The 12,286-nt window shown below is 40.1% G+C and overlaps 1 protein-coding gene across 1 annotated transcript in view; it reads right to left on the bottom strand.

The window, feature by feature from the left end:
• Positions 1-8,773, bottom strand: part of LOC131591448 (CUGBP Elav-like family member 2) — a 370,880-nt gene extending 362,107 nt beyond the window's left edge. The window contains exon 1 of the mRNA XM_058862167.1: positions 8,202-8,773. Coding sequence (XP_058718150.1) covers positions 8,202-8,254 — 53 coding nt within the window. The 5' untranslated portion in view covers positions 8,255-8,773. The remainder of the gene's footprint in view (positions 1-8,201) is intronic.
• Between the last annotated feature and the right edge of the window lie 3,513 nt (positions 8,774-12,286).

Here is a 12,286-nt window from a genome sequence, read left to right as displayed (position 1 = left end):
TTTCACAACCCTTGGCAAGGTCAGTTTTTCCAACAAGGGGGAAGTCCAAGGGCTACAGAGACCCCCCTGAGTTTCTGCAGTGCCAGAAACACCAAAGTTCTTCCCCAAGACCACACCAGGGCAGAAAAGATGTTCAGTTATGATGTGCCAAGTCAGCCAACATTCCCAGCACCTCTACTGAAAGGGTACATAAAAATTAAGGTTCAAATATCTAACAGGTATTTGACGCAGTACTTCCTGAAGTAAGTTGTATGGAAATCTGTGCAAACCTCACAGTAACAAGAAACCACCTCTGATTAATATGCAGTAACCCCTTGCTTGCTTAAAACAAGGAATAATTGCATCCTAAGAGATCAAGATATTAAATTCATTGCAAAAATGCTTGAAGGTGATTTCAGTTACTATTTGCAAAATTAGTTAGTCTCAGTTTGAGATCTGCCAGTGCCTCCTAGTTCAGGATTAGTGTAACAGGTAGAGTTGTGCTCGGATGACACATGGAGATTAATTAAATTGTGGATTTATAGCCCATTCTTTGCAGAGAACTGTTATTAACACTACATATTTTTTTCAGAACTGAAATGTCCACCACTTCAAAGGCTCATTTAAGTATTTTCTATAAGATTACTGTTTTCTTTGGGACCTGGAAACCAAGAATCCAATATAAAACTCAGAATCTTAAAACTAAAGGAAAAACCCCTAACCTCTCCTTCCTTTAAAGCTTTCCATAGTATCTTACAAATCCTTGGGTGGAATATCCTTAATCAAATCACTCAAAAGTCATACCAAGATTTCCAACCCCAACAAAGCTCTGGTTCAATTCATCTACTGATTTAATATATAAATGTACTCAGCCATTCAGGTATGTTAAAATGAAAATTAGTCTTCTACTACTGAAGAGTATTGCAAAATTACCTGAACAAGTACATTAATTCTTTAACAGATGAAAATTATCTATACACCATGTTTCTAGAAGATAACTGGCTACAGGCAATTTAACTTGAAGAAGAAAAAAAAATCCAGCACAACTGACATGACAAGTTTTTCCAATAATCTGAAATCCATCCATTCTACAAAAGAGAGAATACAACTGTGATAGTCACTGAGCCTCCCAATATTTTTACCTTTAGAAAAATCTTCACCTTTAAAACTCAGATGTAAAAAGCAAATGAACTGCAACAAAAAAGTCAGTGTCTGCAGGTCAACAGGTATTCTGCAACAAAGTGGTCCAGTAAAACCAGCTTGGGATCAACTCAAGAACAAGTGAATGATCACAACATCCCTCTATATTCAAGGAATGCATGGACTTACCCAGATGAGGGAAAAAAAAAGTGGAATTTCTATCACTTGTGATGAAACATGAGGAAACACACAGAATCAAAAAAAAAAAAATCTGAGAAAGTTATATAAAAATGAAATTAATATAAGATTAGGTTTGGGGTTTTTTGATTAAGGAAAATAAGGGTATAATCGGTAGAAGCATGTTCAACTGCTCACATAAAAGAAGTTAGATGGTAATACCTAGGTTATTGTATGGGGTTTTTTTAGTGCCACAGAGCATTTTTCAGGAGTATTAGAGCGCCTGAAGTCTGAACAGGTTTGTTGGGAGACACTGATACCCACCAGACAACATCCAAAGGGAATAGTTACAGCATTTTCCTGAGAGATAAAAAATTCATCTCTTGCGCAGGTCAAGCAGAGGAAAATCTTAGCAACAAAGACTACAAATCTCTCTGGTTTCACCTTCCATTTCTCCTTCCTTGGTACAGCACCTTGGGACTAGCAGAGGTGCAAGGGATCTTTAATGAAGCTCTCTTCAATAAAAACAAAGCCTAACAACTCCTTGGAAAAAAAAGCCAGTGAGTGCAAGGAATTTGTGTGGCTCGTCCTTGGTGCTATCTTGCAAAGCACAAATAACATAGAAAAGGTTTTAGTAAACAACAAGGAATTATTTTACCTCAAAAGAATTAAATTCTAGTTTCAGTTAAATAAATTATTGTTATGAGGGCAGGTGATGAAAAGCCCAGCCCAAGGCTGAGCCCCCAGTGCCGTGGGTTTTATAGGACAGAGCTGTACACCTGTATAGCCATGAAAATCTTATAACCAAAGTAAATAAGACAGGTATTAACAGGTCCATTTTACTTCTGGGAGCTGAGGCACACAGATATTAACTAACACTTCAAAACTAACACAGAACTTCTGGGAAAAGCATGCAATTACTGCCTCATCTCTCAAGGACAATGTAAGGCTGCCACTGCCCAGTTACCGTCCCGTGTACTTCCTCCTTATTTCAGTTCAAATGAGTGCAGAACCAGACAAAGATTAAAATTTGAATGGGTTGGTTAGGAAAGACCTGCAGGAGTACATTAGGACTGTCACTGATTTAAGAGATGAAGACAATGGAATGGTAGAGGAAAGCATCATTAAGTAACGTGTGCTGGAAAGGATGATCCTGCTTTTACCTGCATCGTGCAGCACGTGCACCTGTGTAACTGGGTGTGAGTAATCACCAGTCAGGAGCCAAATTCTGGGATTTAATAGGTGAAGAAACAACACAACCTCCACCTCCTCTCGGAGGAGGGAGCCTGAAGTCAATGGCTCAAGGCCTTAGCAGGGAATCCACTCCAAATACTTTCCACATCTCCCAAAACATGGATGCAAGACAAGTTTACATGCAGAAGAGCCCTTCCAGTGCATTGCTTTGTTAGCAGCTGCCATCAGTGTGCCAAACACAAAATTCCTTTGCTGACAGATGTTGTGGACTCAAAGTTAAAATTGCAAAACCAGTCAGGTCAATTCATGGAGGAAGGAACCATCAAGGAAAAGCCATAGCTGCTGGCACAAGTTCCTGAACTGCAGATCACTAGGTGGCTGGCAGAATGTTACTGCACCTCACTGGCACAGACTCTGGCTAGACAGCTGTGCTGCTGGTGCAGTCATTTCATATTATGTTTTAGGGGTTAGGGCAATTCAAATAATTAGGCAAGGGAACATGGCAGCAGCAGTAAGTAAACCTCTTTGTGAGAGATCATTCATTTGAATTGGATGTTTAAATCCCCCATAAAGCACCTGGAAGATTTAACAACTCATGTCCAAATGAACAAGATGTAATGAGCTTGTACACAGGCTTGATATGAAAAGTGGATTGTTTTTAGCAAAATGGTGAAGAACAACCTCTTATTGAAAGGAGTGATAGTGAATTTTAATCAGGGGAAAATAAAGATGCAAGAATAAATCTGCAGAGGCTTAGAGGAGGACTGGATGACTTTCTCAGCCATCAGCAATGGATGCAGGAGTGTGTTACATCCTAATCTGCTGTTTTCTGTTATCTTTACTTCTTGCATCATCCCATAGGTCCTGCCTTTTTAAGGGGGAAAAAAATCTAAGAAAACAAACCAAGAAAATCTTCCCATATTGTCCTCTACAAAGTACAAAGGAAGCACAAATAAGAAATCATGAAAAAAAATTAAAAAATCATACTTCAATACAGCTGGCCCTAATTTTTCATCCCAATATTATTCACTTGAGTGATTGTAGAGTTGCACATTCAAACTGAAAGCAGAAGAATCCACACTGTGTTTTGCTGCTCATATTTAGCTTATCAGAGCTTGGCAGCAGCCACCATCCCCCTGGTGATTCTCATCTGTGTCATGACTTGGGATGTGTGTAACCCTCACTAACACCCCTTTCAATGCCATCTCTGACACCATCTGTATTTTTGGATTGGTAAACTGGAAAGCCATTTCTAAAATGTGTTTTTAGTTATTACAAGATACACACACCCTCTTTCCACGCTTATTTATTTTTTTTTTATAAACCAAGCATATTGTGGCAATTATGAGGGAATTTGTATTCTCCACTGACATCTGAAATTCCATTTTCTGTATTTCATGGTGGTGATGGAGTCCAGCATTATGTCCCTGGGCCAAATTTCAGGGCTTGTTTTCTTTTGTTTTTTGAGTACTGGATAAAGAGAACATCATCCAGGTCCTCAGAGTAAAGCACAAGTGAAATATTTGCTTTATTTAGTCCTTTTTCTAAGCAGCTAGGTGTTGGGGGTCCATGCATTAACTGGTCTGTTCAGATACTGAATAAAATACAGAATGCCGTATCTTAAGCTTTGCTCAATTTATTGTTCTGTGCCCACAGCCAAATTTGAGCTGTTCTGTCTGCTTTCCTCCCACCCTCCCCAGTTTGAACGTTTTGAAGCTATTTAACCCACCTCAATTCCCAGGCAGTCACAGGGGTGGATGTAGGGATAGGAATATTTGCCCAGAACAGGTCATAATGCTGAAATTGCTCCTCCTGGGCTGATTTGCCAAGCATGAAAATCACTTTTTCTTTTTTTTTTCTTTTATTTTTCCTGAAAAGCCAAACCATTAGCAGGCTGTTTGGATGGTGTGTGTGGTGGAAAAAGACATTTTGGAGAGAACATTTGAATTGGTACATCCGCCTGACACATGACGCGCTGCAAACAAGATGTTCCCAACTCCAGCAGCCAAGTTGGACAGGCCGGTTCAATAGGACTTGTGAAATTCCAATCATCTGCATGCAGAGCAGACACCAAGATTCCCTGCTTCCCAGGCTGGAGGCTGACCCCTCCTCTGAGTACAAACTCCTACTCTTTCCTTGGATTTCACCTTGAGGTTGCAAAGTCAAGTTAAAACTGACTTTTAATTTTTGTTCCTAGCTATGTGCCATAGAAAGGTCACATATTTCTCCAGACAGGAATGCAAAGGGGTACAAGATTTTCCCTGCATAGGTAACTCATATGATTTACAGTGCTGAATTTAGCCTTTTTGGAGCCAAATCAAGGCAAAAAAGCAGCAGAGGAGATGTGGCCTAGAGGAGTTAATTTTTTTTTTCCCTCTTTGTGTCTCTCCTTGCCAGGCTCCTGCCTTGCTTTTGCTGCTGTAGCTGCCCAGAGAACAGGTTGCTTCAGAAACCATTGTCCCTGTCACATATGAGGAACAAAATCACATGCCAGCACTTCTAAACAGGGGTTAGAGACTTTTCTAGAATCAAGGCAGCTGGTTTTGGTCTCATGCACTAGCGGGTCTCAATCCCAACTCCCATCTCATTTTGAAGATGGTAAATGAGATTTCTGTGTCCTGCTCTGTAGAGGGGTGGGAAAGCACACACCATTTACTGGGAAGGCTTTGAAGGTTTTTTTCCCTTTTTGAAGGCTTGAAGTTTTGCCAGTTTCTCCTGGCTCCAAGGAATACAACAGGACATGGTGCATATTGCAGTCAGCACTGTGAACAGGCAGATCAGGCAGTGGTGTGCTCATGTCACAGCATAGATCTTATGCTGGGAGCTTATCCCAGAGGAGACAACAGGAGGAAGAAAGAAATAAAAAAATCCATGCATTCTTTTTCCAGTAACTTTGGTACTCAGACCACTCTGAATAAATCCAATGAAAGAAAATGCACATGAAACTGTGTTTTGGGCTCTTGCACCCAGAGGAAGCTGAGACTAACCAGAAATTATTGCTGCTCTCACTGTCCTACTCCAGACAGACAGAACCAAAGAGGGAGGCCTGATGTAATATTATATGTACACACATCATATTGCCATTTATTTTATATCTCTGCTAGTTCTCTCAGCTTAGCTGGGTGAAGTCCAGCAAAATCTGCTGTCATGCTTCAACACAACCTCTCCCTCCTTTTAGGCTTCACCACCAGCCACAGCCTTGCCTGTTGCTATACTGTACCTTTCCCTTCATTATTACCTTTATTCAGAGGTCATGGGAAGGGCTTCCAGAGGGTTTGGGGAGCAGGGCAGAGGAGCCAGAGCTCAGCTGACATGGGGATAACCAGCACCAAGGCTGCTCTCAGCCCCTGGGGATCATGAAGTCCCAATGTAAATATTCCCACCTGCTGCCTCCACAGGATCTACACCCTTCAGTCTTTTCCCAGCTAATCAGGCCTCAAACTGTGATGGAGTCACACAATAAATTACAGAGGTGCAGAAAGTAAACAAAATTGAGAATTTACCAGAGTAGGACACTAGCTTAGAGTTGGTGGTGGCATTTGCTACATCGACTCATTTGAGTCTGAGAGAATTGGTTTGTGCACCTAAGATAAACACACAGAAACATTCCTCTATTTCTTATAAATATTAGCTACAGGCTTCATTGGTGACACACTAAAACCAGGAACTTCAGAGGCCTCAAACAGGTTGGAAATTGTCCCACAGAAGAGGAACTAAAATTTATAAGAAAAGGTAGAAGTGGCATTGCAGCTCAATAAGTCACAAGCCATATGAGCTATGTGATGACTTCTAGCTCTTTTTCTTTTTTCTTTCAGTGATCATTCTGCTCATATTACCTATTGCCTTTTCCCACCTCTTAACCTTCTTCATCCTGCAGTGGCGCTGCACAATGTCACATCTGTGCAGAGTTGCTGCTCTAATCATACACAGAAACTACACAGAAATGTCCAGACTTAACCACATCTTTGACCTACTCTGTGTCCATACAGCTCCAGTCTCCAGATTCACACACAAAGTTGGGAAACTTCAGGCATGCTGTAGGGAAAAAGGGCCTGGGAGATATTTCTTTTACAGGTATGTAAAAATTTTTTTAAAGAAAACAGGATTCTTTGAGAGGGCAATATTGTCTCTTCCTTAAATCTTGACTTTAATGTCCTCTGTGTTTAACTTTGCACAAACCTGGCATCACCTGAGCTGTCTCACAGAGAAATCAGAAATAGTCTCATAGAGCTTAAAATAATTCCTAGAATAGCTCTTCTGGAGCACACACACTGTAAGGCAACACAAATGGGACTCTGCAAAAGCACTTCAGTGGCATTTGCTGGTGGTGAAGCCTCCCTGGCTCTGGTCTCTGCCCTGGAGCAGGGTGAGCCCCAGCCCAGGTGCCACTCCCAGCCCTGGGTTTGGGCCAACATCCACTCTGAACTTTTGGAGTCGAATAGAAACTCATCATTCTGGGCTGATAGTCCCAAATGACTTGAAAAATAAAATAAAACAAACTTGCAAAAAGCCCCCTGTGCCAAGTCTCATACCACAGGCGAGGACAGAGGGTCTCAGTGCCCAGTCCTACACAGAGGCTCAGAAAATGGTCAGAGAATTTTAAACTCCTAAAATAGAAAGCTCAGTAAGGAAAAAAACCTTAGTCATGTAAGCAGACCTTATACTTTGACTCTGAATTGTTGTTTTTCCTTTTTCAATTCAGAACAAAGTAAGTTTTTTGAAAAAAATTTGTACCAAGAATCTAAAGTATACTTTGAAATATTATTATTACATATATAGCATAATAATATCACAATTCATAGCCTCCAATCCTTGTAATTTACTCAAAAAATTACTAGGTGCAGGCAGCTTCATGTTTTGCAGAAAAGCTGAGGGGTATCTATGCAACTTTATATTTAAGTGATTTTATAATTTTGCCATCTACACTCCCAGATGTTTCCAATGTCTTACTGAAGTTTCTGCAAACCATCTGCAAACTTTTATACATCTGGATTCTCAATAAGGCAAAACCAGGCACTTACAGCAGCATTAAACACAAACATTTAGCACTGTGGATCTTCAATATCTGCAGCAAACATTAATGGGGATATTTTTTCCCCACTAATAATTTTTAGCAGTTCAAATTACCTTTTTTCACTATGCAAATCAAAAAAACCCAAACATTAGTGCTGAAGGTTAAAAAAGTAGCAACTTTTAAGTGCCAAGCACATGCCTGAGGAGAGGCAACAAAGTGTGGAAGTTTCAACAACAACATGAAACAAGTCCCCCTTCCTTCCCCCAAGACTATTTTCCACTTCTTGATCAACTTTCATACTGTTTGTTTTTGCTTCTCTGGAGTTTCCCATTCATTTCCATGCAGAGCACAGCAAGGAAAGCAGAGAGTTAACGCTGCTGTTGCAACTGGTGTGAGCCTTTACTATTAGCTTGAATTTACAGAGCAATCTCTCCTTAAAAAGAAATAAGAGAAAAAAAAAAAAAAAAAAAGAATTCCTCACTGCACTGTAACACTGAGAAGTATATTTAAAAATTCTCTCCCGGGTCCCTCTAAACATCTGTTCAAAGGTTTTGCTGTGTCTTAAAAGGGCTCTAATTACCAGAAACTCCTTTCTTACTTAAGCCCAGGGCTCGCATTTCGATTATAACTCAAGCTCCAGTTAATTTAGGGCTAAACCCAAAATGCCTGTACCAAACAGAAGAAAACATAGGCCTACCTTAAAACTTTCCAGCTTTTCAGAGGATCCAAGTCAGAGATTATAGACACCATTGTAGGAATAACAATAATAAAATATGTATATTAAAAATGAGAAAAAGGAAAAAGAAAAACCACGGCAGGGAAGGCTAACCACAAAAGCAGCAAGTACTCTACTCAGTGTGGGAATGACAACAAACCCAGCACAGCTCTTCCTCCTTCTCAAGCTGATAAGCACTTGTCCCAGCTTCTCTCCACCCCCAAAATCAATCTTGTGCTATATTGCTTCACAGTCCCAGTTTCATTTCTTCACCACTACCTTTTAAAGCCCTTGTAATCTGCTCCAACTGATCAAATTTGACCTTTTTGTAGTCCACTTTATTCCAAGCACAGCCCTCAGTTAAATCTCTCTTTATTAACACCGTCCTTCTTGGCTTTCTTTTGGAACAAACACAGCTCAAGCTCGAAGCCTCCAGTCTTTGCCAGCAATCATTTACAGATTACTGCAAGCTGCAGTCTTCTCCTTTTGGGTATTTTCTTCTGCCTTTGAGGTTCGTTTTTATATTATTTTCTGAGGGTTGTTGGTGGTCTCCCTTCCCCTGTTCTGTGCAGATTGGAGTTTGACACTTTTAAAGGAGGGACTTTCTAATGCAACTCCTCTCCCACCCTTCCCTCCTCCCCTTGTCCCTCACCCCCATATGGAGAGACAGACACACGCATTAAAAGCAGTTCACAACCTTTAGAATACAGAATAATCTTTCTCCCCCCTCTCTGTTCTTTAAATCCATTAGAATTGATAGACTTAAACACAGAAGCTGTGCTTGAAATGCACTGATCTAAAGCAAGTCTGCTATTATGGAGGAATAATAAAAAGTCTAATCATGCAAAGCCAGATGTAACCCTTTGGATGTTTGAAAGGGGAGAAGGTGTCTATATAGTTCCATTAAATCAATTTCGTTTTTTTTTACTACTTAAAAAATAAATGATAAAGCATCCTCCAGATTACTATGGTGATCTGAAAAGTTGTGTAACTGCTGATAGTGTGTATTTACTTAGGAAAATTGAGTTGATTGGCTCCTTTTGTGTTTCTGTTATACTTTTGACATCGATTTTCCTCCATTTAAATATTTCTCTTGCAATTTTTCCCTTCTAAATGTTTTCCATTCATCCTGCAAATGATTGTAACCTCTCCTTGAGCTCCCCCAGTTCATTAGGAATTCTTGAAATTCCCAAATTAAAATTCTTTAGGGGAAAAAAAAGCAAAACAGTACCTTATGAAGTGTTCAGTCAGAATGAAACTACCCCAATTGGCAGATACTTCCACTTTGATATTTTTATCACAGGCATATGCTCCTAGTTCTCCTAGTTTCCCTCTGCCACCAGTTCTCTCTCTCTCTCTCCCCCCAAAATAAAAAAAGGAAAAAGAAACAGAAAAAAGAAAAAAAAAAGAAGTTAAAGTCAGCCCTTGTATGTTAAAAAAAGCAATAATATGATGGTCACAGAGAGATTTGGGAGATCTGGTAGTGTGTGACACAATAAACATAATAAAGGAGCATTATAAGACATAATAAACTTTTAAGTCTTCCACTGCCTCCTTCTTTGTTGAGATGAAACTCGAGTTGTGCATAAACCATTTCAGGCTCCCTGGTCTGCTGCAGGCTGGGCTAGGGCAGCCTGAACCCCGACCTGCACAAAGACAGCTCAGTCATGCCCTGTCCAGAAGGTGACACTGAGGCTTCCCACCGCCCAAAAAAAGAGAATGTGACCATTTTGCATGCCAGACAGCAGGCAGCTGATAGTGCTCAGACAGAAACAACCAGTTCTAAATTACCCAGGTACAAAATGCCTTCTTTGCTCAAAGGCCAGAGCATCAGTGACCCCTCATTTAGGAGAAGCCCAGAGTCATCTCCTGCCTCCCTCCCTGCCTCAGCCAGGTGAAGCTCCTGGCTCAGCCCGTGGGGCTGAAGCTGTCGATCAGTTTATGGAGTCAGGCCTCAAGTTCAGACTTTGGAATTTTACATCCTCCCCTAGGCAATGCTTCCAACAGTTTTGCTTTGTCTCAGAGGGGTGTGGGGAGGATAAACACATCAGAGACAGCTGATGGTGAGATTGCAGGTGCAGATCTGGGGCAGGAGGGTGGAGGACAACTGGGGGTTACAGATGTTCCACCTCCCTTAAAACCAGCAGGGCACAGGGTGTTTCTCACCTGATACACATATCTGAGCAGTTCTGCAGAGATAAGGCTTTTATCCAGCTCTGGAAACTTTGGGCCCTCTATTTATTTAACTACAGGAGGTGGGCAATATGCTTGTAATGGAAAACTAAATTCAGTTGTTTCTTTTTTTTTTTTTTTTTTTTTTTTTTTTTAGCACGGAAAGCAAATAAAAAGAGATTGGTCAACGTCTTTCTTTCCTCCCAGAAGTTTGTAAACAACTGTTATGGATGTTAATCCCTCGTTTGAGGCTGGGGAGGGTATCAGTGGTTGCAACACACTGCCTTTTCTCTTTCCTCTCTACCCCATTGCCACATTTGCTGGTTTTAGAGTTACATTCACCTATTTTCCCATGTAAACTTCTCACTGAATATTTAGTATAGTGCAAATATATCGTTGATCAGGCTTGAATTAAGAAAGGCTTCAAGCTTAGCCTGCAAATAAAACAAAAATCAAAATGCCCTGACCTCTCCTGACACATTGACAAGCCAAGTTTGTGTCCTTGTCACATCCTCTTGCAGGTCAAGGTGAGAAAGAGGCAGATGCTCTGTCTTTATACCCCAGTGCACCAAGGTCTTCAGTGTCTTACTCCGTTCATCCCACAATTCCACAAACTATGTCTATTTCAAGAATTTTATCTCTAACAAGTACATCTTATACTTTCCATAGATACATTTTTCACTGTCTTCCCACAGAAAATGCTCCTTTATTTCTGCCAACATAGCCACACGAAAACTATACTGTAGGAGTAGATATTCCTTTCCCTTTTGCACTTATTGTGGTTATTTCTATTTTTTTAATCACAAATTCTTGTGTCTGGAACGAAAGCTATGTCTCCATTTTGCAGGACCTTGCTGGAACTTTGCCAGCTTTTCCTACAACACTGAGGACAGCAACTATAAGCTTTCTAAAAATAAAACTACGAGATCAAGTTTAGCACAGAGGAACTTGCGACAGGCAATGGATTTTCCAAAACAGCTTCACGTGTTTCATACAGCATGTAGCTATAGTAGGAGAAAACAAATAAAACAGAAACAGAAACTCACTGTAAAATTATTTTAACTCTTGTGCTTAGATAGAGGACTCCAGCCCAGCTTTTAGCCAAATGTTTTTTCTGTTAGGGATGAGGACTTTGTATTCAAAACTTTTATTTTTATGCTTTGAATAAAGAAATTTCCTATGATCTTCAGCTTGTTTGCCAGGAAACCACCAGCACATCTGTGAAATATTACTTAAGAAAATTTATTACAGTTAGCCAGAAGGCAACAACCCCCAAAATTTTCTCTACCTGCTGAAATCCAGCCTATTGTGTAATTTGGGTCTTTCATGCCTTAACATGTTACCCCAGTGAGAACTTACTGGTTCTCAGTTAATATGATAAAGAAGTACATGCTTTCCAAGATTTTGAGTAATCTTAAAGTAAAAAAAAAAAAAAAAGAAATATATATCTATATTTATAGATATATATACACTTCTGAAAACAGCATTCCTGTATACACACATACACAAAAGGATCTCTAAGCAATGTCATCATCCTTAGTTTAGACAGCTGTGGAGTCAAAAAAGTTCCAGATCAGCTAGCTACAAACATTCGAAGGTCAAGTACAGGACAAAGTGTTTAAAAAAGCAGTTATGGCTACTGAGCATTAGAAAGATGATTTTATGTAATGAGATTTTTTTTCTCCCCCAACTCTTTCCATACCAGAATCCTATTCGATTGAGAACTTCATAGTGTTGGGCAGGATAATAAACCAAGTATAGTAAGCAGTTTGGGTTCATTATTTAATCTTCTTTCAAGGCTGTTATCTCACTCAAAATATTTTAGGAGCCAAGGAAGGTCTGCCAGAGCACAACCTTTTAGTCAGGGTGCCCAGAAGCCTGGTTATCAGGCAATA

The sequence above is a fragment of the Poecile atricapillus genome, chromosome W, assembly GCF_030490865.1.
Source record: "Poecile atricapillus isolate bPoeAtr1 chromosome W, bPoeAtr1.hap1, whole genome shotgun sequence".
Classification (NCBI taxonomy): Eukaryota; Metazoa; Chordata; class Aves; order Passeriformes; family Paridae; genus Poecile; species Poecile atricapillus.
The sequence above is the reverse complement of the archived record's forward strand: the minus strand, read 5'-3'. Positions and strand labels throughout refer to the sequence as shown.